The sequence below is a fragment of the Mercenaria mercenaria genome, chromosome 10 (genome assembly GCF_021730395.1).
Source record: "Mercenaria mercenaria strain notata chromosome 10, MADL_Memer_1, whole genome shotgun sequence".
Lineage (NCBI taxonomy): Eukaryota > Metazoa > Mollusca > Bivalvia > Venerida > Veneridae > Mercenaria > Mercenaria mercenaria.
Genome location: NC_069370.1, coordinates 63,337,221 through 63,363,424, shown reverse-complemented (window position 1 = coordinate 63,363,424; position 26,204 = coordinate 63,337,221). Strand labels below are relative to the sequence as shown.

Below are 26,204 nucleotides of genomic sequence, written 5' to 3'. Positions count from 1 at the left end.
CTTTTTACGTCTCCGCCATTTGCACAGATGTTGCAAGAAAAAGGACGTAGCTTCTACCAACTTTTTCAAGTTTATTTTTGATAATAGGTATCATGCAATTTTCGATTTTATTAAGGAGTTTGTAAGGACTATTTTAATATAGGTATATATTAATGTTTTTATATGCATTTTGCTATTTTGAAGTCGAAAATTAGTCTCTGTAGGTAGACGCTCATGAAATTGTAATGTCAAAATAAAGGTAGCAGGGTACACTTAGATTCGAAAATTTTTGGCACGGCGGTCTTACATGTAGCAAGTTGCAATTTTGCACTTCCCTTATGAGCAGAACCAGGGTGGCTTTTTTTTATAAATTGCGTGCATGTTTTATGCTTTTAATTAGTGGCAAGATCAGGATTCTCATACAAGAATAAAGAAAGTTATCAAAACAAAAGTTTTACACCATCCATTAAAAATAGCATGCCAGAATCGTCAGTTTTGCACCTTTTGAACAGCCTGCAATGATCCCGCTGCAAGAACAATGCCAGCTTTTATTGAATTTCTTGATTTAATAGTTCTTACTGAACTTCAGGATATAAACGGAATGGGGGCCCATACAGCTCGTTTTTTCACAAAATAGCGGAAATGTTCCTGAGTACCAACCAACAAGCACAGAACCCTTCCGTGATCTGAATTTTTCCGCGAAAAGGTGTCTCATTGATTCATACAAAGCTAGCAGCAGTTAGTTTTACAACTTACATCAGAATTTTACATGTACCGGCTGTATAAATTTTCTAAAGAATTAACAATCATTATATCTCACCTTAATTTACAGACATCCAAAATCACAAAGTTCTAATTATTACAAATATTGACGGGGGCCAAAATTCGAAGTGTACCCTTATACCAAAGAGCCAGAAGAGTCGCACTGCAGTAAATATTGTTGCCTGACATTTTTTTAAAGAGCTATCAAACATAGCTAGACCCATTTCAGATAGACAAGCTTACTGTTGCTGAGTGGCGGCTTTTTAATTTCTGACTTTTGCAGCCACCGCAGTTACAGTTTGACTGTCACAATATAAAACAAATCGATAGAGCGTTTAGGGACATCTGTATTGTCAATTAGCAGAATCACCAAGAAGTTAATTGGGGGCTTATCTTTTTGGTGGTGTGGCGGCCGCTCGAGCAAAAATGTAAACTTTGGCTGCTCGGGCAAAAGTGTAAACTTTTCGATCTAATTGTCTATACTCAAACATTGTTAAAGAGTGCAGTTGTGCCTTAGTTGAGCACCACCCCAATATCAGATGCTCCACGGCACACCTGTTATATATGTAATCGTATGCATATCTATGCAGTTTCTTAAAAAATCTTAATTTTATGTAAAACAGATTTTACAGTTAGATGGAGGTAACTCAGTTTAAAAAAAAGAGCACAAAAAAGCTGTGGCTACATTTTTTCTTAATAAACTAGTTTTAAGCATGTCTAGACTACCATATAATTGGGTTAAATAAAACTGATGCATTTTCCCTTTAGTTCATGTCCATGTTCAGCTGTCCTTGTCTGTGTCCCCGTCCAGATTTAGTTTTGTATGTAAGCTCATTTAAACTTAAGACACACTTGTTTAATGTGATGATCTGGCATGAAATACTCCTGTTCTATAATTCTGTTTCACTTCCAGTATGAAGGTATGCTCCATTTTTGCACTGAACGAGGCTATTTACTTGGATAGGGAGATGTGCCCAGTCTGTTATGTGTTCTTGTTATGCCAGGTAGCATGAGCTTTAGTGGAATATTTTCCACAGAATAAGTTATTCTTTCTATTCCAGGTGGGGACTTTAAAGCATAATTATTACCCAAGCTGAAGAAGAATATTTGCAAGCATGGAATGGACTACATAATCCGAAAGGACCAGATAATATAGTTTTGGGGTCAGGACAGGTGGATCATTGATACATGTGCCTAGGTAACCATATGAGGTTTGTATCCATGTGAAAGCAGCATATATATCAATAAAATCTGTGAAAAGGTACTTCGGAAGCATAGAACATAACCAAGCAACATAATAGCAAACTAGATTGAATTGAGTCTGTCCATGGGGGATACTGAAATACAGACTTGGCAGAAGAAGATATTACATGTAGTTGTTTCTCAGACTCCATTCAACATATTACCTGCCCTTATATTCTCATTGTAGAGATACTTCAGTGATTTTATTACTGTCATAGAACCTTTGATTTATTTCAGGTATCTAACTAGTTACAGATTTGCAACCTTAAGTATAAAATGTCATACAGGGTGCTTATTATTGATCTTTTACACAGTTTTACTCTGACTGAATGTCTGGCAGTCTGTATGAATGGTGCAAAAACTGTTTAAATGTGCATCTAGAATGCCTTTGGCTTCATTAAACATTGTGAAAAATGCCTGTTTTTTTTGTAGTGAAATTTGTGCAGAATAGCTACAGACGATGAAGATCAGATGTGAAGAGATGCATGTCTTTGTTCTACATGGTGTATGAGTGAAACATGTGTATGGCAGTCATAGAAAACATTTAAAAAGTAAGAAGATAATTTGTGTTTAGAATCATTTATTAACTAATCAAGCTGAACTTAAGATAAATACTGAATATATGCAATCAGTTTCTTAAAAAAATCTGAATTTTATGTAAAACAGATTTTACAGTTAGAGGGAGGTAACTCAGTTTAAAAAAAAAGAACACAAAAAAAGCTGTGGCTACATTTTATCTTGATAAACTAGTTTTACGCTTGTCTACCATATAGATGGGTTAAGTAAAACTAATGCACTCTTCCTTTAGTTCATGTCCATGTTCAGCTGTCCTTGTCTGTGTCCCCGTCCAGATTTAGTTTTGTATGTAAGCTCATTTAAACTTAAGACACACTTGTTTAATGTGATGATCTGGCATGAAATACTCCTGTTCTATAATTCTGTTTCACTTCCAGTATGAAGGTATGCTCCATTTTTGCACTGAACGAGGCTATTTACTTGGATAGGGAGATGTGCCCAGTCTGTTATGTGTTCTTGTTATGCCAGGTAGCATGAGCTTTAGTGGAATATTTTCCACAGAATAAGTTATTCTTTCTATTCCAGGTGGGGACTTTAAAGCATAATTATTACCCAAGCTGAAGAAGAATATTTGCAAGCATGGAATGGACTACATAATCCGAAAGGACCAGATAATATAGTTTTGGGGTCAGGACAGGTGGATCATTGATACATGTGCCTAGGTAACCATATGAGGTTTGTATCCATGTGAAAGCAGCATATATATCAATAAAATCTGTGAAAAGGTACTTCGGAAGCATAGAACATAACCAAGCAACATAATAGCAAACTAGATTGAATTGAGTCTGTCCATGGGGGATACTGAAATACAGACTTGGCAGAAGAAGATATTACATGTAGTTGTTTCTCAGACTCCATTCAACATATTACCTGCCCTTATATTCTCATTGTAGAGATACTTCAGTGATTTTATTACTGTCATAGAACCTTTGATTTATTTCAGGTATCTAACTAGTTACAGATTTGCAACCTTAAGTATAAAATGTCATACAGGGTGCTTATTATTGATCTTTTACACAGTTTTACTCTGACTGAATGTCTGGCAGTCTGTATGAATGGTGCAAAAACTGTTTAAATGTGCATCTAGAATGCCTTTGGCTTCATTAAACATTGTGAAAAATGCCTGTTTTTTTTGTAGTGAAATTTGTGCAGAATAGCTACAGACGATGAAGATCAGATGTGAAGAGATGCATGTCTTTGTTCTACATGGTGTATGAGTGAAACATGTGTATGGCAGTCATAGAAAACATTTAAAAAGTAAGAAGATAATTTGTGTTTAGAATCATTTATTAACTAATCAAGCTGTACTTAAGATAAATACTGAATATATGCAATCAGTTTCTTAAAAAAATCTGAATTTTATGTAAAACAGATTTTACAGTTAGAGGGAGGTAACTCAGTTTAAAAAAAAGAACACAAAAAAAGCTGTGGCTACATTTTATCTTGATAAACTAGTTTTACGCTTGTCTACCATATAGATGGGTTAAGTAAAACTAATGCACTCTTCCTTTAGTTCATGTCCATGTTCAGCTGTCCTTGTCTGTGTCCCCGTCCAGATTTAGTTTTGTATGTAAGCTCATTTAAACTTAAGACACACTTGTTTAATGTGATGATCTGGCATGAAATACTCCTGTTCTATAATTCTGTTTCACTTCCAGTATGAAGGTATGCTCCACTTTTGCACTGAACGAGGCTATTTACTTGGATAGGGAGATGTGCCCAGTCTGTTATGTGTTCTTGTTATGCCAGGTAGCATGGGCTTTAGTGGAATCTTTTCCATAGAGTAAGTTATTCCTTCCATACCAGATGGGGACTTCAAAGTATACCCAAGCTGAAGAAGAAAATTTGCAAACATTGAAACATGACCACCTGACCTATAAATAGAAAGTTCTTCAATAGTCATTGCTTGCCTAATTTTGGAATAATTCCACAGATTTCTTCGATGACCCTGTACCGGTTTGTTCAAACTATTCCAGTTGTCAGAACATTTTCCTCTATGTGTGGTTCCTACATGTATAAAAAAGAAACCTTAAAAATCTTCCTGTCAGAAAATGCTGGCAAATTTTCAAACTGATTTTACATGTATTTTTCTTGTGTGGCTCTCTACTAAAATTGTTCAACTGAGCTGTGAAGTTCAGTTGAGCTATCTAGGGCCATCATGTCTGTCTTTTTATGTATAAATTGATGTTCAGTTAGCATGGCAAAACATTTGCCAGTATCAGACAATGTGTTGTGTACAAAGTTCAGACCCATGTCTTGAAGGTCAAGGTCAGATTAAGGACATTTTTCATGCCCAGTCTGTATCTCTTCTATGTGAGGATTTTTACTTTACAAAAGTTAAAACTGTAAATTTGTTACCTTAGAAATAAAAATAAAAGGTTCTTATTGTGTTGCTATTTAATGTTTTGTAGTTAAAAAATAAAAGTTATACAGAAATTATTAACCGATGATGTTTTTGACATTTGAAATATAAGTGATGCAGGTTTGTAAACAAATTTGGACGGTAAATAGCGATTTATATTCTTTATACATGTATATATATATATATATCATATGAGGAAATATCTTCTATTTTGCAGAGAAATCTGTGAGATAGATCTTGCTGCAGCATGCTATTGACAAACCAAGAAGCTCAGATTGTTGTGTGCACACTAGTTAGACTTGTTTATGGCTTTGAATGGATTGTCATAGAAACAGGGAAAGGATTATACCAGCTTAAGACTGAGGTATACTTGATGATAAAACTGCTGTAGACAGAGGAATCAGTAGTTTTATGGTCTTTGACTTCACAAAGTATCAAAGTAACTTTGATTTTCATGAAAATAATACAAAATATTCAACTAAGGACAATTATTGAATGTGTGACTTTTCATCTGTTTGTTGTCCATGGACCACAGGGTCTTTAAAAACACATTCTCCTTCTAAACAACTAAACCAGTGTCATCCATACCTCACAGAAATATTCTTTTGATGATTCCTTCATATCTAGGTCACCCATGCAGAATTCTGATTGCCGTTGCAACCTGAAGGAAAATGTTTTAACAATCTTTTTCTCAGAAACTCCTGGTAGAGTTCAGAAATAATTGTATAGAAATTGTATAGAAATTTTCCTTAAAAAACTATCTACCAGATATCTTAAAATCATTTTTATGCCCCAGAAGGGAGGCATATAGTTTTTGAACCGTCTGTCCGTCTGTCGGTCTGTCTGTCGGTGTGTCCGCAATTTTCGTGTCCGGTCCATATCTTTGTCATCCATGGATGGATTTTCAAATAAATTGGCATGAATGTGAACCACAGTAAGACGACGTGTCGCGCGAAAGACCAAGGTCCGTAGCTCAAAGGTCAAGGTCACACTTAGACGTTAAAGGTCATTTTTCATGATGTGCATTCGTGTCCGGTCCATATCTTTGTCATCCATGGATGGATTTTCAAATAACTTGGCATGAATGTGTACCACAGTAAGACGACGTGTCGCGCGAAAGACCCAGGTCCGTAGCTCAAAGGTCAAGGTCACACTTAGACGTTAAAGGTCATTTTTCATGATAGTGCATTCGTGTCCGGTCCATATCTTTGTCATCCATCGATGGATTTTCAAATAACTTCGCATGAATGTGTACCACAGTAAGACGACATGTCGCACGCAAGACCCAGGTCCGTAGCTCAAAGGTCAAGGTCACACTTAGACGTTAAAGGTCATATTTCATGATAGTGCATTGATGGGCGTGTCCGGTCCATATCTTTGTCATTCATGCATGGATTTTAAAATTATTGGGCATGAATGTGTACCACAGTAAGACGAAGTGTCGCGCGCAAAACCCAGGTCCGTAGGTCAAAGGTCCTAAACTCTAACATCAGCCATAACTATTCATTCAAAGTGCCATCGGGGGCATGTGTCATCTTATGGAGACAGCTCTTGTTCTTTATTTAGATATGGCTGCCTTAGGGTTGGGCTTCTTTTTCCTATATGGCAAAGTTATTTGTGTCTTAGATTACTATGTCATCATATAGGTGGGCTGGTAGTCTAGCGGTAACATACTTGACTGTCAGTCCAGAATTACGGTGTTCGAATCCTGGTCCAGGCACTGGAAATTTCTTTTGTGTCTCCCTACTAACTAAAAAGCCTGTACTGGATCTTCCCAAGAAAGACAGATTCACGTGTATAGGTGCTATACACCTGACACTTGAAAGAACCAGACTGTCTATTTGCAAAGAGCTAGGCTAAGTTATCGGGCCAGGCCTGTATCTAAAAAGGGTTTCTCTCTGTCTGTTCTGGGGGCTTTATCTTACTCTGTCCCTCTGGTCAGATCGCCCTGTGTCTGTACTAGTAGAGGTTGAATTTTACGCCCTGTATGGCTACGCTTATTTTATGTAAGTCACCTTTGAATATGTTTATCAGGAAAAGGGCGCCATATAAATCTGGTATGATAATAATAATAATAATATCATTATGGCCTTCTTATTTTCCAGTTAAAATTCTTGCATTACAGATAGGGATTAGTGTCAGAAAACTCCAGCCTGGGGTGTAAGATGACTCTTGTGCTGTAAATGATGTATAAAGAACATTTAATTTGTAGATTTGAGCAGTAATTTTTATATTTTTGTGTTAGATAAGAGTTAGTTACCTTGAAAGTTCCTATTTGATTATTGTTTATACATAGGCAGCAAGAAAATAGAAAATAAAAATTAAATTTTACGAGTGAAGGGAGGTAACTCAGTTTAATTTTTTTGCACTGCTACTTTTCAGGCATTGCAAGTATTGATGCATCTGTTTTAATTATTAGCACACCTGAACTTTGTTAAAGGTAAGCTATTAGTATAGGTGGATGGTCTAGTATCCATTGTCAGTCATTAAAATTGTCCCCTGTTATAAGACAGGTTTAAAAATATTATTTTTAGAAGCTGTAAGACTTAATTGTAAAGTTAGATTTTTACAGCATAAAGTTATAAAATACATGTACATGGTTTAAGTATTGCATAATATAATCTCACAGTCTAATATTTTTCATAAATGTTTGTATTTAAATCAAATAGAATAGTACATGTATTTAAGTTTAGAAAGTATAGACATTTAGCTAGTCTATTAAGGGCTTTAGGCCTAAAAAAAGAATTCTTTGTTTCCGGTGACATGCTAAAAAAAATTATTAAATAGGAAGGTTGGAAAAATTTATATTTTTTGGAAATTTTTTTTTTAGTAACGAGACTTTTCGGAAATTATTTTTGTGTCAAAAAATGAAATTCAATACAAATAAGGGGGTTATGCCTTTAGAGCATCAGTAAGTTGATTTCTAGCATCACTGGCCATGTTTAAAGCATAAAAGTGCAGTTTTGCAACACTTTTTGTTAAAAAGTTGAAAAAAAAGTTCTCCAAGGCCATAAAAACATTCAGGGTCAGGCCAAAATTTAGGGTAGGTCGGGATACGGGAAACAAACATTTTTTTATGCATTAAGACTGCTGATTTATCTGTATAGATTTTTTAGCTCGACTATTCGAAGAATAAGTAGACCTATCCTACTCACGTCGGCGGCACACCCTGGTTAAGTTTTTCGTACCAGTCCACATTTTGACAAAGTCTTTTGAGATAAAGCTTTGAAACTTTCAACACTTGTTTACCATCACCATTTTCAGTTATAGACAAGAGTACATAACTCTGTCAAGCATTTTGACTGAATTATGGCCCTTTTTGACTTAGAAATCTTTGTTAAGTTTTTTGTACCAGTTCACATTTTGACAAAGTCTTCTGAGATAAAGCTTTGAAACTTTCAACACTTGTTTACCATCACCATTTCCAGTTGTAGGCAAGAGTACATAACTCCATCAAGCATTTTGGTTGAATTATGGCCCCTTTTTGACTTAGAAATCTTGGTTAAGTTTTTCGTACCAGTCTACATTTTGACAAAGTCTTTTGAGATAAAGCTATGAAACTTTCAACACTTGTTTACCATCACCATGTCCAGTTGTAGGCAAGAGTACATAACTCAGTCAAGCATTTTGCATGAATTATGGCCCCTTTTGACTTAGAAATCTTGGTTAAGATTTTCGTACCAGTTTATATTTTGTGTAAAGTGTTTGACTATGGCTTTGAAACTTTTATAACTTGTTCAGTATAATAGTCTCTATCAATAGGCAAGAGTACATAACTCTGTCGTCTTTTTTGGCTGGATTATGGCCCTTTTTGAACTTGGAAATTGGTTCTGTTTTGTATATGTCCCATGTTTTGTCATGACTATTTGACATATAGCTTTTAAACTTTAAACACTTGTTTATCATTATGATTTCCATCTGTAGGCAAGAGTACATAACTCTGACAACTATTTTGGCTGAATTATGGCCCTTTTTGGACTTGAAATTTGTTCAGTTTTTCTTACAAGTCAGCCTTTTGTCAAAACTATTTGAACTGTGGCTTTGAAACTTTTAACACTAGTTTATCAACATGATTTCCATCTCTAGGCAAGAGTACATAACTCTGTCAACTATTTTGACTGAATTATGGCCCTGTTTGGACTTGGAAATTAGTTAAATTTTTCATACAAGTCCATATTTTGTCTAACATATAACTTAACATATTTGCCATCATGGTCACTCATTGCCATTTAGTGCAAGACTAATCAAAATCCACAAATACAGGAACATTTTTTGTTTAATCCATTTTTTCTTTTGTCTGAAAATCTATGGAAATATTTTGACCCCATTCTTCAATCAATTCTTCGAATAGTTGAGCGCGCTGTCATCAGACAGCTCTTGTTACATAGTTCAGTACTGGTTCAGTATATTCATTGATGATACTTCATTATTGCTTATATACCTCATAGACGTCAGTACTTTCAGTTTATCTTAATTGTTACAAATTGCATTTTAAATCATTGCATATTTCCATTTTATTTTCATCAGCTAGTGACTCATTATGACCTATTGTAAAAGAACTTTAAGCTATTTTTAGTTTAGGGACAAAGATTTTACAGGCTGAACACCACTAAATCCAGCTGTTCTTTATTTCATATAAAATCCACTTACTTCATAATGGTTTTTCGACATTTTCTAGCATATCAGATTTTCAGAGACTTTATAATACATGTATTCCCATAAACAACTAGATCGCTACTTTAGAAAAACAAAAAGAAAAGGGGGTGTTAACTTTTATATAAGAAAACTACAGTTCGTTAAATGCAACCCGCTGAATTTACTACTTTTCGCTTCTTTCAGTTTCTCTTTTCGAGACATTAAATTCTTACGCCATCATTTTTACCTAGCATGTGATAGGAACATGCCAATTTCAATAGAATGCAAAGTGATACGTACTGAAACCCGGTAGGGTAAAAGGAAGCACGTTGCTGCTGAGAAAATGCACTAGGAAAGGAAAAAGAGTACTATTTAAATTTGGACTACTTGTGACTAGACCTGCGGAGGCTTACATTGGTAGTGATCAGCTACATGAACATTGTAAAGGTCATAGCTGATTTGTAAGATAAATGTTGAATGGCTTATCAAAAAGATGCTGACCAATCAGAATGTACCTTACATTCTATATGGTTGAATGCATTTTGGGAGAGTTTACCTCCCAGAATTTTTTAGCTATTTCTTCACGCTGTAAGGAATATTTTTGACTTACAACATCTAAAACATTCTCTTAGGATTTAATAATCAATAATTATTTTTTTTTTTTATGCCCCAGAATATTAAAATCGCACTGTCCGTCTGTGATTGAGTGTGTGCGTCTTGACCGGGCTGTAACTCTGCCATCCATAAAGGGATTTTGAAACAACTTTGTATAAATGTTCACAATAATGAGGTGACATGTTTTGTGCAAGATCTAGACCCATAGCTTCAAGGTCAAGGTCACACTTAGATGTCAAATGTTAACAGGGTCTGTTTCGTGTCAGGTCCATAACTCTGCCATCCATGAAGGGATTTTGAAATATCTTGGCATAAATATTTACCATAATGAGACAAAGTGTCGTGCGCAAGACCCAGCTCAAAGGTCAAGGTCACACTTAGAAGTCAAAGTTAACATGGTCTGTTTCTTGTCTGGTCCATAACTCTGCCTTTTATCATGGGATTAGAAAATAATTTGATATAAATGTTAACCATATTGAGAAGGTGTGTCGTGCTTATGACCCGAGTCTCTCAGGTCAGGGTCAAGGTCACAAAATGATTTGTACCTAAACTATTTTGGCATATTTTGCACAGACAACTGTAGCATTCTTGGGCACACTTCAGGGGCCATTTGTCATTAATAGTGACAGCTCTTGTTTTTGGCTATATATTTTACCTAAGAGTTTTACTAAATTCACTGTGACTTTTCTCTTAATAAGTAAGTAATTTTCTTTAATTAAGTAACTTCAGTCCTATTGTTTAACAGCAATTATTTTAGACTTTTCATCTTTTAGTACTTAAGTAATTATTGGTAATTAATTTATATTTCTGTTAAGGCGAAGTGTCAGTAATTCTGATGTAATAATTTACTACTAGTAAACTGCTAGATCACTGCTTCCAAGCAAACTATAAAAGAACGTGTAGAATAAACAGGCTAGATCTTTTCAAACCCCACAAAAATGGTGTCACAGGATTGAAAAATTGAGTCGCAAGCATATAGTTTAAAAAAAAAAGCAAACTTTTATTTCCCACATCAAGACATTTGGTATGTGAGTGTAGTATTGTCTGCATAATAGCAGCATTATCTAATGATCCTCTACAAAGCTTCTATAGATTTTGACCCTTTGGTCAAAATTGGCTCTGCCCATTGAGGTCACTTGTTTTACATAGACTTTTGTAAGAAACATTATAAAAATCTTCATGTCTTAAATGTCATGGCCTATGTATTGGGCATAAAACATTTTGCAGAGGTCCGCTGCTAACAAATCATGTTCCCATTTGACTCGGTTGAGACCTCTCCTAAAAAGCATGTATGTTCCTGTTTGACTAGTCTTCTGCTAACAAATCACATCCACACTTATTTAAGATGAGTCAAATGGGGACATGAAAATGTGGGGAAGGTGATATGATAATAGTCTTTACCCATCCATGCTTACACATATGTACATATGTGGCCTAGTGGAAACAGAACATCTATTCATTCTGTTGCTTCTAGGGGCTAAATATGCTCTTATGAGGCTATAAGGACACGTATATATGGTTCCTTCATGTATAAAGTGGAAACCTTAAAAATCTTCCTGTCAGAAAATGCTGGCAAAATTTTAAACTGATTTCACAGGTACATTGTATTTTTCTTGTGTGACTCTACTAAAATTAGTCAACTGAGCTGTGAACAGTTAAACAGTTTCTGGACGATAACTTAAAAATGCTTGGGCCTTGGATCACAAAACTTAATAGGAATGATAATAAGCAGCAGATGACTCCTATTGATTTTGAGATCAGTAGGTCAAAGGTCAAGGTCACAGTGGCCCAGAACAGTTGATCAGTTTTAGGATGATAACTTGAGAATGCTTAGGCCTAGGATCATGAAACTTGATAGGGAGGTTGATCATGACCAGCAGATTACCACTATTGATTTTGAGGTCACTAGGTTAAAGTTCAAGGTCACATTGACCGAGAACAGTATAACTTTTTTTGCCAAATAACTAGAAAATGCTTTGGGCGAAGATCAGATTTCATACGGAGGTCACTTATGACTGGTAAATGTCCCATAACTATTGATTTGAGGTCAGTTTGTCAAACAGCCAGTGCATTGTGACCAAATACTTTCTGTTCCTTAAAGTGCAACTACTGAATTCATCGGCTGGGGGCGCATTTCATGTTCTACAAGCTAGTGGTTAAGGTGTCAGCCGCTCAACCCAGGGGTTTTGGGTTTGAGCCCTGTTGGGGTCAAGACCATGACTTTTTATATAGCACCAGTGCAGGTTTTTCCAGGAAACAGACTCGACAGTAGTTCAAATTAGCTTTAAGCTTTCATCAAAGTCTAGCTAAAATAAATTAGTATAAACTTAATAATGACCTTTCCATGGTCAGACTAGTTTACCACTAAGACCAACTGTACGTTGAGGATTGTAATACCAGACATGGTCACCCTCGGCATACTGTATAGAATGACTATTAATATCATATTTCTTTTTTCATTGCATCACTGGAAAGTGTAAGCTTGGTTTGAGCAAATTCATGTACTTATGCGAGTTTAGATTCTAGTTGAGTAACATAATCTGACTCATGATTTTTTATCATTTCAGGTTTACCAAAGACTAAATCAAATAGCAATTTAATTTCAGAACCAAATACCATTGTTGTAGGTGTCACACCAGTAGACTCATGCATAGATGAACGATAAGCCATCCAGCAGAAAGGTACAAATTTGTCCCAATCATTTCTATGTTCAGACACAAAGGCTGTTAGCATATTAAGAATACTTCTGTTTGCTCTTTCAATAAAACCTCCACCTTGCAGATGGAAGGCAGTATTTCTAGCCTTTTGGATACCTAATAACTTACAAAGTTCTTGAAATAACTTGGACTCAGATTGGGAACCCTGGTCTGTATGAATGGAGATTGGTACACCAAATTTTGATATAATGTGCTCAAATAGTGCATTTGCAGTAGAAGCAGTTCGAGTGTTCGGGAGGGGAATGGCCTCTGTCCACTTCATGAAATAATCAGAAACAACCATCAAGTATCAGTTGTTGTTTTCTGTTTTCCTTACAAACCAACAAAATCTATTGCAGTTCTTCCCATCTTTCCCTGCAATTGAATTTTCTCATTGGTGCTTTGAATTTCTTGTTTGGCATTTTTTTTAGAAGCAAATACTATATATTTTTTACCCCATGTCTCTACATCCTTTCTTTGACCGTACAAAAAGATCTTTGCCTGACTCTTCTTAAAGTTTTCTTAACCCCTAAATGACCCCTGATCACAGTATCATGTAACTGTGCCAACACACCCAGTAAAGCACTTTAGTAATACAAGTTGGAACTCAACTGAATTTTCAACATCATTCTCTTTTACAACAAGAGATTCTCACCTATACCAGAAATATTTTAGCACTACACAAAATTTAGAAAAAATATTCCATTCTGGTTTCTCATTTACTTCAAATCAGTTCAACACACATTTGATTATTGGGTCTGACTTCTGCAACTCGGCTACATACTCTAAATCTAAATTTTCTACATCTACTTCAGTTTGTACTTCTGCATTATGCCCTAAGCTCTCATAATTATGTCTCCCACACTACTTTGGTGGGAGATATATTGATGTACTCCTTTGTGTGTGTGTCCTTCCATCCATTCGTCTGTCACTAATATTGTCCACGCTCTTAAGTCAAATAGTTCTCATTCAATCTTCACGAAACATTAACAAAATGTGTTTGCCAATAAGTCCTCTGCCAAGTGTAATAACTAGCCAAATCGGCCCAGGCACTTCGGAATTATGGCCCTTCAAACATTGTTAGCTGATTGTAATCTGATTTTTTGAAAAAAAAAGATGAGTTATTGTCGTCACTTGATCGGTGTCGGCGTCAGCGTTGCCTGGTTAAGTTTAATGTTTAGGTCAGCTTTTCTCCTAAACTATCCAAGGTATTGCTTTGAAACTTGCAACACTTGTTCACCATCAATAGCTGACCCTTTACAGCAAGAAACATAACTCTGTCCTGCTTTTTGCAAGAATTATGGCCTCTTTTAGACTTAGAAAATATCAGATTTATTGGTAAAGTTTTATGTTTAGGTCAATTTTTCTCCTAAACTATCAAAGCTATTGCTTTGAAACTTGTATCAGATTTCTTGGTTTAGCAGAAATTTTAAGTTTTATGTTTAGGTCAACTTTTCTCCTAAACTATCAAAGCTATTGCTTTGAAACTTGCAACACTTGTTCACCATCATTGCAAGAATTATGGCCCTATTTGGACTTAGAAAATCATTGGTAGGACAATTTTTCTGTTACACAAAAAAATCAGATGAGCGTCAGCACCCGCAAGGCGGTGCTCTTGTTTTTGAAAATCAAAGCACTGAAAGTCTGATTGGGAATTGCAGTTGTTGGAGACATGTGCTTTTCTCAAAAGCAGCTCTAGTTTCTATTTGGTTTGCTACTGTGAAATCATTTAAATTCGCTGGCATGAAATTTCGCGCAGACGTGAAAAAGGGCTGTTTCGCGCGGGCTTAAATTTGCGCATTCTCAATTTTAGAAATGAAGAAATAAAATAAAAAAATAATAATAGCGCGGTCTTAAATTCGCGCATCGGTCCTAGCGCGAAATACGCGAATAAAAATGATTTCACAGTATCTACTAGTACTTCTATCATTTCCTTGTCTTTGCTAATATTTGATCTGCTGTTAACCTCTGTGTGAATACAAGTTCTACTACCTCTACTTGACAGTACAGGTAAACACACTCTATCTTTAGGATTCTTGTCAGACATTGATCTAACCTCTTAAGAGTCCAAAGAACTACTTAAATTTGTGAACTTTACCTTGTCCCAATTAGTCACTTTAGAATTTACCCCGGTAGAAGATGGGTGTTTGCCTTTATCAGATCTAGATGCTTTATCAGAATTCAAAGTTCTGACCACTACCACATCTTGATTAGACACTTCTTTACTGTTTCTGGTTTTACTAAGACAGATATCTTCAGACCTCTTTATTTGGTTAGCAATTACAACTTTCCTTCCCAAACAGTTCTCTACAGGAATGACTTATTTCTCTCCTGACACAGAATTTTTTACAGGACATTTTGAACAGAGTATACAGTAAGAACACCACAAGTATTAAAGGTATCTTTATAACTATTAGCCCAAGAATTACCAGTATTGAAAGTAAAGGTAATTCAAGACAAGCAGACTCGGACTTCTCAATTTCTATAGAAACTGTATTACATGTACATACTTCTGGTTAAATTTTCACTTTGTTCTGACTCACAGGTTGCTCTACCTTTTCATTGTGCTTAACTCTTACCATGCTGGACACGATTGGTTTTGCCTTTGCGACCAGTTTAGATCATGATCAGCCTGCACACATGTGCAGTCTGATCATGATCTGCACTATTCTGTATTCATCCAGTATCTTATTGGTAAGCACCCCTTTTAACAGTTAATGGTACTCTTCAAATTGGAAGATAGACAAGTTCATTATATAAATTTAGCACGGTAAGGGTTAAGAATAGGGATGGGAACGAATACTGAAATCAATATTCGAATATTCGGTTTGCCATATTCGAATATATTCGAATATTCGGTTTGTTTTAATGGAAACTTTAAATTCTTATTAAGTGATTGGCATATACACAACGTATTCATTTGTTTAAAGCGGATCATCGTAAGTAATAAGGCCAAAAATATTTGTTTCAGGTAACCCGATCCTACCTAGCTAACCCCGCCGATCCTAGCGTTTTATTTCACGATTCTGTCAGTATAACCATGAATATATTTAACTAATTCAGTGTTTTAGCTTCAAAATGATACAAAAAATCAAAACGATTATAATTTAGACCGTCGCAATTTTATCTAAAAATAGCAGGTCGTCCCATTTAAACACGTGACGCGCTGTTGTATTACCGCCGCCATTTTGAAAATTTTCAATCGGCGTGTAAAAAGCAAGTAAGGCAGACATAAACCTCCTTCAGCATGAACGTATGCATCAATCATTGTTATTTCTTGATCTTCTTATAAAGTACTTCAAAATTTAATTCGAATACGGCCGATTGCGAATGAAAACCGATTCTGCGGATGGTTTGAAACGTCGTACAAAATATTGTGAAAAGATCGGCAATATCTACAAGTTTGGTATTGTTTTCGAAAAAAAAAATCTACAATTACATAAAACAGGCGCCAATAAAAATGAACAAAAGATAAAAAGATATCGCATTTACGCCTAATACAAACTGTTAATCCTTAGCGATGACCCCAGGTAATTATGCATTGCAGTTTTCTTGTTAATTGGACATCTTTTGACATTCATCTGACACATTGACGCCTGTTGCAAACTGTTAATCCGTAACGATTGCCCCTGCCAATTATGCATTGCTATTTTCTTGTTAATTGGACACCTTTTGATACTCGATAAACAAACATGACATGGTTTTATTCTGTAGAATTAGCATGCTCATATTGCCCAAAATCAATGATACTTATTTTGAAAAAAAAAATACAAAAATTTACGAATATTCGAATTTGATTTTCATATTCGAATATTCGACCGATTTCCGAATATTCGAATATTCGAATATTCGTTCCCATCCCTAGTTAAGAACTAATCCAGCAACTGAAGGATGAACAGATCTGTTAACTACTCTATCACAGTCTATACAGTTCTCATAACATGGCCTCCTGTTGAGTGCATCCACATTATCATGAACCGTTCCATGTCTGTGTTCAATTTCATAGTCATAGTTTTTATATGCCTGAAGGGATGTATTATGTCATACCCTTGGTGTTTGTCTGTCTGTCTGTTAGCAATTTTGTGTCCACTCTGTAACTCTTGAATCCCTTGAAGGATTTCAAAGAAACTTGCACAAATGTTTACCACATAGGGACGATATGCAGAGCGCATGTTCTGGATGGCTCGTGTCAAGGTCACACTTCGGGGTCATATGTTTTTTGTCTGCTCTGTAACTTTTTGAACTGCTTGAAGGATTGTAAAGGAACTTGGTATAAATGTTCACCAAATCTAGACAATGTGCAGAGCGCATGTTCTAGATGGCTACCTACAAAATCAATGTTGTACTTCGGGGTCAAAGGTCATACCTTCAGGAGTATGTTGCACCTACATAACTGACCTTCAAGATATTTGAAGTTCGTTAACCATTTCAGACTTGTATGATCTGTTCTGAGTGTAAATTTTTGACTGTACATTTTCTTGAATATGTCTGTTAAACCTATGCTGATCTATATATTGGTGAGACCAATCATTGTTTTGTGCACCACTGTTTTTTTTAGCAGTAAAACCCCTTATTACAAGGTCTATGGTTATCATAGCGACTGTAATAATTGCCATGTCTCTGATATTTTGATCTGTTTTCATTTTTGTTCCTATTTCTAGATCGATTTGGTTCAAGATCTGATTTCTACTGCCATTGTTATTATGGCAAGTTTGCTTGCCTAGTTTTATTGCCTACTCTTTCTTGTCCTGTACTATTTTCTACTTGTTCTACATGAGACCAGCTTGCAATATTTTCTTTTTAACTATCTACTTTATATACAGTACAGACAAGCTTATTAAGTTACATGTATTTGTTTCTGTCAGCTAATTTATATGACTATCCTTACTGCTATTTTCTCTGCTTCCGAAATAGTTTTTGGAGCTATTTCTCACAGTCTTAACCTTATATCAAAGTCATTTTAGGCATCTATAAATTTTGTATAGAATTATCAAGGGATAATGCCTGGATAACATCTTGACTGCCAGTCTGATATGCTAGCCTAGTCAGTTTTCTAATTGATTGAGCCATTTCTGGAATGGTTTTCCCTTTTCAACGAACACAACTTTTTGTCTGAGTGTGAAATACTTCAGCCTTATTTTCTGAACAAAACCATGCTTTTAGTTTTTCTTCTAGCAAACAAAAATTGTGCATCCTGCATTCATTCATTTCACTTAAAAGTGACAGAGCCCTACCTGTTAGACTACTTGCCAAATATAATGATTTCTGAGCATAGTCCCATCCGTTTATTTCTGTTGTTATTTGAAACTGGGCAAAAAAAAAACTTGCAAATCTTCATCACCAATAGAAGTTTGGGGTCTCATATTTAGGTTGTTTATGGGTCAGGCTGTGGACAAAGTCTGATATGTGGGTACCATTTCATGAACAGACTGTTGAATATTTTGACCATTTCAGACACAGTTATTATTTTCTGCCCCATTTCTTAAGTAATTACAAGAATCATTTTGTGTTTCACAACTGATGGTGGCCCTTGTTACATGATGATTAAATCGTATTTCTGGGTCAGGATCTGTCTCAGACAATTTAGACTTTACAGTACATAGTAAGGTTTCTGCATTGATTTATTGTATTATTTGTAATTCACGAGTGGAGGGGGTTATAGGAATGGTCTCTGTCCGTCCTTCCGTCTGTCCATCCGTCTGTCCATCCGTAACACTTTCGCATCTGGTCCATACCCCCTAAATCCCGAAGGATTTTCATGAAACATGGGTCAAATGATCACCTCATCAAGATGATGTGCAGAACTGATGAGTCAGCCATGTCAGCTCAAGGTCAAGGTCACAACTCAGGGTCAAAGGTTTGAGTTCTGTATCTCCTTAACCCCTTGAAAGATTTTCATGACACTTGGGTCAAATGATCACCTCATCAAGAACATGTGCAAAATTCATGAGTCAGTCATGTCAGTTCAAGGTCAAGGTCACAGCTTAAGGTCATAGGTTTACCCTTTCACTATCCATAGCAGTGGCGGGGGATTTAGCTGTCTTTCAGACTGCCTTGTTTACATTTTGAAAAGTATTACCCAGACAAGTTATATATTGTATATTAACTTGAGACATTTGGCTTTCCATATAATTTAAAGTCTCTTATTCCAAAGTGTTCATTTTCAACCTGTTGTGTGGCAGGGTTGGGCGAGCAAACAGAACTATTCTCATTTATACTAGTATTGTCATTTTCTTTGAATGAGACATTGCTTCAGGCACTGCCTCCAAAATCATAGATATGCAAATACTCGTCCATTTTAGTTTTATATTAAATTGTCTGAACTTATAAATCTATAATATATAAATGTATAAATTTTAAAAAACTTCTATTAATCTAAAAAAAATATAATTGAGCCATACCATGAGAAAACCAACATAGTGCATTTGTTACCAGCATGGATCCAGACCAGCCTGCGCATTCACGCAGTCTGGTCAGGATCCATGCTGTTCACTTTAAATAAGCCTATTGCAATTAGAGAAACCGTTAACAAACAGCATGGATTCAGACCAGACTGTGCGGATGTGCAGGTTGGTCTGGATCCATGCTGGTCGCAAATACACTGTGTTGGTTTTCTCATGGTGTGGCTCATATGTTGTTTAAAACTAAACTATACTGTCATTTATCTTTTCAGTAAGAAAAAGACCTGTCACTGATCCGATCAACAGAACTGATGTAGAAGAAAAAACTGCTGTTTTATATACAGTTTAAATCAGTAAATCAGACTATCAACCCATTGTTCATTTTATGTAATCGAAACTCATTGAGTAATAATGGTAGCTATAGTACTCAATAATCACAAGTTAAAAGCTGATATTGGTTTTAAAATGAATCCAAGACATTACTTGATTTAACAACATCGGAAATACAGTTTGTCATGCAGCAATATTCGTGAAAATGGTGATAAAACTGGGACAAAATATGGATCACGAGGTTCTAGTTGAAAAAGTTTTACAATGAAATGAACACAAAACGCCCGATAATTTTGTAATACACAAAAACAATGTTCATAGCAGTATTTGGCTGAATATTGGCCCTTTTTGGACTTGTATATCAGTTGAGTTTTTCATACTAGTTCATATTTTGTCTGAACTGCTTAGTTTATACTAATTTGTTTTAGCTTGATTGTGAAGAAAGTTTCAAGCTGATTGGAACCACTTTATAACGGTTAAGTTTTATGTTTAGGTCAAAGCTGGGTTTAAAACTTGTAACACTTGTTCACCATCAATAGCTGACTCTGCACAGCAAGAAAAATAACTCCATCCTGCTTTTTGCAAGAATTATGGCCCCTTTTAGATTTCTTGGTTAAGTTTTGCATTTAGGTCAATTTTTCTCCTTAACAGTCAAAGCTATTGCTTTAAAATTTAGTGCAGCTATTCGCCATTAAAAGCTGACTCAGAACAGCAAGTACCATAACTCTACATTGCTTTTTGCAAGAATTATGTCCCATTTTGTACTTAGAAAATATCATAAAAACACACAGGTAGGACAATATTTCTATTATAATATACAGAGACAAAAAAATCAGATGAGGGTCTGTACCCGCAAGGTGGTGCTCTTGTTTGACATAGAAATTAGTTTAAGTTTTGTTCCATATTTTGTCTAAACCGTTTTATATATGGCTTTGAACACTTGCTTCCGATCATGGTCTATGTACAGCGGCACCTGCTTGTTTTTTCTCCAACTTTGGGTGAAAAAGGAAGCAACACCAGTGTTGACAGCATAATATGAACTGTGTTGCACAATTAGAAACACGTGCAGAAATGAGAAGTAGTCATTGCACATGCTCAGCATTCAGCGTGTTCTGCCGTGCAGACCTAAAAAAAGATTTGTTCTCCTGTGCATGCCCAGCGTGCAAAACCGAGAAGGTTTTAAATAAGCATGCCCAGCGTGCAAGACCGAAGAGGTTAAATGCACTTGCCCAGCTTGCAAAAAGTTCATGGATTCATCTTTAAACTTACCTTGTCAGTGACGACCGAAAAAAGTCAAGATTGGGAAGGCTGCCTTTGTAGACGTTCCTTGTACATGGCTTACGAAAGATTCCGTAAAAAGACACAGCAGGAGTGAGTCCCACAACGAGGCCATGGCATTTGAGGCGAGTCAGGCCAAACCTACGCAGTCGATTCATTCTTCAACTGAAAAAGGCGTCACTTTAAACCAGCAAGCTAGGGCAGCTGCTTTCAGGTGTTTGTACTGGCTAATGAAGAACGAAATACCACACACTACCAACTACAAGTCCATACTAGATCTGTGTAAGTAGTCATTTTAAACTTAAATTGTGTTGATGTTGTATGTTTGCATGAAATATATGAAATTTACATTACAAGAATTTTAGTTTCAAACAGGCCACACAAATATTAGGCCAAGATAATTTGTTTAATGTATTAAAATTTTATTGAATTAATGTAGCAATATGTACATAAATCAGTGTATTTAGGTAAATTTCAATCACATTTTGTTTCTATGTATAAGATAGTTATTATTTTATATTCTTAGAACTATGCTGAAAAAAAGACCAACTGAAATAAATTTGCAGGTAAAGTTGTAATGGTTGTGAAAACATGTTTATTCAAGAAGGGCCTGAATTGTTCACCTTAAAACTCTTAGTATAGCTGTATATTAGCTGAATTAAGAGCACCAAGAAACATCAAGTTACATGTTTTGTAAATTTTAGGTAAAGAACAGGTTTTGAATAATCTGCACAAAGGTGACAACGACAAAGGAGAGTCGCAGCGATTCATACAGGAAGCCGTCTTGACAATGGGTAATCTGGTCCAGCGGCCGTTACTGAATGATCTTCGAGCTTCACCTTGGTATTCCATTATGGTAGATGAGACAACCGATGTGGCTGTGGTCAAAGACTTGATTGTCTATGCAAGGTACATATTTGTAAATTAAAATTAATTAATTCATGAAATAAATACTGCCTTTAAGTTTCTAAGCAGAACACAGACATTCTAGAAAACAACATAGTTTAACCAGCCAATCATTGGTTTTCATTTCAAACATGATCATTTAACTTCAGCTGGTACAGTCAAATTCACCTGACAAGATTTGAACCAGTGATTTGAGTTTCAATTCCAAGGCTTATTTATTAGACCACTATACTGTAAAGGAACCCTAAGTATTGACTTGAAGCAAATCTGTATATGTTATGAAATGTTTTTTTTTCTTGGAATATTTTCAGGTCTTTGAAAGACGGCAAGAGCTGCACAGAGTTTATGACCGTACTACACCTGTCATCTGGTACAGCAGATGCCATACTAGAGAGCCTAACCAACTTCTTGAGAGAAATTGACCTCCCACTTGAGAAGATGTGTGCGATTGGTAGTGATGGTGCAGCAGTGATGGTCGGCCGGCAGAATGGGGTATCTACACAACTAAGAAGACAGGTACCACATCTACTTTCTAACCATTGTGTTGCACATAGATTAGCTCTAGCAGTTGGACAGGCATCCAAGGGTGTTCCCTATCTTCAGAAGTTCAAGGATATTTTGGGTCAACTACACAGGTTCTACGCTAACAGTGCTGTGAGAATGGACGGTCTGCGCCAGATACAAGATCTTCAGAACGACCCAGTCTTGAAACTGAGCCAAGCCAAAGACGTCAGGTGGCTGTCACACGACAAAGCAACCCAGACCTTGAAGCTGTGTCTCCCGTCTGTCATCGCAAGTCTTGAAAGGGAAGCAAAGGAAAGAAACGACTCCCAAGCTATGGGCCTGGCTGTGTTCGTACAGACGTACAAGTTTCTGCTCACACTCAGCATGATGTGTGACATTCTGCCACACATGTCTGCTCTGTCGAAAGCTATGCAGGTATGTAGATCTATTAAAATACCGTCATTTTATCTGTTAAAAAATACCTTTATAAATTGTTTAAATAAATTACGAATTTAAAAAAAAAAAAATTACCAATTATGATTGCCTTTTAATAAGATTTATAAAACCACGAGATCCACATCTACACAGAGACATCAATACTGGTTTGGGATTCGAAAAAAACTACAAGCTTTCTTCACAATTGAGCTAAAATAAATCTGTATAAACTTACATAATACTTACTATAATTGTAAATTTTAAGACATTTAGAAATGCAAATTTTATGAAATTATACACATTTTTTTTAACAGGCAAAAGATGCAATCTTCACCACTGTGAAACCATTGGTCCATAGTACCCTATCGTTACTCAGACAGCTCCGAGAAGAACCAGTTGAAAACATGAAAAAGGCCCCAGCTCTGATTACATCACTCTGAGCAGAACCTTACTATCAGACAGCCAACAGAAAAGCAGTTAGATGATTTCTCTGAGCAGGTAACTGATAACTATTCTCTGTTTAGTTTTTATACCTGTATTAGAACCCAAAGACCACAAACATTAGAAGTTATGTAATTAGAATAGATGTTTAATATTTATCATTAAAAAGCTTTTTACATCTTTTCCTTCCATATGCATTATTTTTTTTAAAACTGTTCTACCGAGACTGAAACTAATATTGATTGAAAATTGAGTAAAAATTCAAAATATTTCAGATATATCGTCCCTTTCTTGAGAAACTCATTGACAACCTAGTCGGTTTCTAGACCTGCCCATAATTGAGCAGTTTGATATCCTGATGGCAAGAGATATTCCTTGTGACGATGCAACATACGGCAATGATGAAATCAAGGTATATATAATTTCTTTTCTTTTTTATTTAAAGAACTTTACTTTAATGTTATTAAGGGAAGATGACCTAACCATTGTTTCAAGGAAAGAAAACTTCTAAAGACTGCACAGTCTATAAGCAACAGCCTACTTACTCGCATAAAGAATCCTAGTCAGTAGAAGGAATGAATGAATTATCTTCAAGGAAGTCAATATTTTTTATGCAAGATAAACAGCTGATTATTTATTTACTTAATATAATTACAGCATCATGTATGGTCCAAAGTATTCAAAAGAAAAAAAGCCAAAACTTATCAACAGTAAAAACGTTTTGATTCATTTTGTCAAGTCATGGAAACTTCTGTTTCATTTCAGGCTCTTTCATCACACTTCTCACTTGATGAAGATCGTGCAGTAATTGAGTGGACACAGGTGAAAGCCACCCTTACCACACCAGAAATGGCCAGTATGAATGCTGTGAGTACCATGGAGTGGATTGCTGGTAGTCTTGTGGAGTCCCATCCAAACCTGAGCAAAGTAGCTACATTGGGACTGCTTTTACCAACCTCTACAGCTGGTATGTATACATGTTGTTTCTGAAATTTGCTGCTTGAAGTAAAATACAGAGCCTGCTTCTGTGTGGAAAAAAGCCTGCAATGCTGTTTTTAATTCACACTCTAATATTTAACAGAAATATTGTTGCAATTAATTGTGCAGAAGAACAGAAGATACATGTAAAATCTTAGAAACTTGTACAATATAAATCCATCCTTACTTACCCTTGCTCTGGAAAAAACAACAAATACATTGTCCTTTTTGTACTCCCCGACAACAAAGTTGTAAGGGGGGGTATACTGGTTTCAGGTCGTCCGTCTGTCTGTCCGTAGACACAATCTTGTGCCCACCATCTCTCCTCATCCCCTTGACAGAGTTTAATGAAACTTCACACAAGTGATCAGTAACAACAGTAGTTGTGCTCGGGGCATGTTAGGTTCTTTCAGAAAAAAAACCTGCAGAGTTACGGGACTTTGTTTTTTGTTACTATACTATATACATAGACACAATCTTGTGCGCACCATCTCTCCTTATCCCCTTGACAGAATTTAATGAAACTTCACACAAGTGATCAGTATTAACAGTAGTTGTGCATGGAACATGTTAGGTTCTTTCAGAAAAAAAAATTGCAGAGTTACGGGACTTTGTTTTTTGTTGCTATTCTATATACATAGACACAATCTTGTGCGCACCATCTCTCCTCATCCCCTTGACACAATTAAATGAAACTTCACACAAGTGAACAGTAACAACAGTAGTTGTGCATGGGGAATGTTAGGTTCTTCCAACAACAAAATGGCAGAGTAATAGGACTTTGTTTCTTGTTAACATACTATGTACATACAGTCTGCATATGCAATCTTGTGTGCGCCTAATCTTTCGAACCCTTGCACACAATTTAATGAAACTTCACATAAGTGATCAGTACCAACCCTTGTTGTGCATGGTGCATGTTACGCTCTTTAAGATAAATATTCTGCATTGTTATGGGACTTTGTTTTTTGTTACTATACTGTATACATACAGTCTATATACATACAGTCCACATCTTTATGCAATCTTGTGTGCATCAAATTGCAATGTACTCTGTCAGTGCATGCGGGGGTACATTCATCTTCTTTAGTGATAGCTCTAGTTTGTATTTTCAGATTGTGAAAGAGGTTTCAGCACATTGAATCGAGTGAATACAACACACCGTGCATCACTCAGCATGAAAGTTTTGAATGCGTTGCTGAAAGTGTCCATGCAGGGACCAGAATTACAGAACTTTGATTTCCACAATGCAGTAAAAGAATGGCACAATACTAAGGACAGAAGATCAGAACTATAATAATGGTGTCTTAATTTAAAGAATGTGATGTGTGCAGACAATCTGAACTATGATTATTCCATATTACTCGACATAAAATAAGAACATGTACCATTCTTTGTCTTTTATTTATCTCATTGTTATACTGTTAAATGTTTTAAGATCATATAACACATTATGACGAACAAATGACTTAAAATACTTGATTTCTAAATTAATATATTCTACATCTGCTAAGGTAAATGCATCAATAGATCTGAGAAAAACATTGAAAAGTTAAGTTGGCATGTTTTTGGCCGCTCTATCTTCAAGCGAGAGGAGACCAGGCGCAAGCATGAGACAACACGCGATGCGATGACCCCTAAAAACCGCAGACGGCACCCAGCACACGGACCACACCCGAATGTATGACAGCAGACCTCAGCTCACCACGGCTCCGCACCAAAACGATGCCACGAAGCAAGTCAAGAGCTGCTACCAAACACTCAGTGCTAGAAAGCTGTCTGATATATGTCTGTGCTAAAACAAGAACGACAATATTGGCATTATTGTCCACGAAAACGGCACGCGTTAAATATTCATGAGACAGCCCAATTCTTCAGCTAGTAAAACTAAAATACGGACTGACCGGGCCTACCACACAAAACACCAACTGATGCACCCCAGACACACTTCACCTTGCAAGAAGCAACGCAACATAGGCACCACACAACATTATAGTGAAGCATTACAGACAACGGAATGCAACCAGGGCCTCACCAGTACCATTGTGATGCATTACAGACACT

The 26,204-nt window shown here is 36.0% G+C and overlaps 1 protein-coding gene across 6 annotated transcripts; it reads left to right on the top strand.

Annotated features, from left to right (window-relative positions):
- LOC123561401 (zinc finger protein 862-like) lies at window positions 1–25,488 on the top strand. 6 transcript variants are annotated; one of them, XM_053553230.1, is made up of 16 exons: window positions 1–87; window positions 1,803–1,952; window positions 2,416–2,534; window positions 3,085–3,234; window positions 3,698–3,816; window positions 4,218–4,342; window positions 5,139–5,285; window positions 12,739–12,852; window positions 19,541–19,621; window positions 20,876–21,158; window positions 21,581–21,785; window positions 22,094–22,721; window positions 23,036–23,219; window positions 23,438–23,574; window positions 23,928–24,129; window positions 25,256–25,488. In XM_053553230.1, exons 10-13 carry the CDS (start codon window positions 20,990–20,992, stop codon window positions 23,159–23,161), a joined length of 1,128 nt encoding a protein of 375 aa, XP_053409205.1. In that variant the 5' UTR covers window positions 1–87; window positions 1,803–1,952; window positions 2,416–2,534; window positions 3,085–3,234; window positions 3,698–3,816; window positions 4,218–4,342; window positions 5,139–5,285; window positions 12,739–12,852; window positions 19,541–19,621; window positions 20,876–20,989; the 3' UTR covers window positions 23,162–23,219; window positions 23,438–23,574; window positions 23,928–24,129; window positions 25,256–25,488. The 6 variants fall into 6 exon arrangements, with proteins under 6 accessions (XP_053409205.1, XP_053409208.1, XP_053409204.1 ...); XM_053553233.1 differs by having other exon boundaries at window positions 1,803–1,939; window positions 19,541–21,158; XM_053553229.1 differs by having other exon boundaries at window positions 12,778–12,852; window positions 19,541–21,158.
- The last annotated feature ends 716 nt before the right edge of the window (window positions 25,489–26,204 follow it).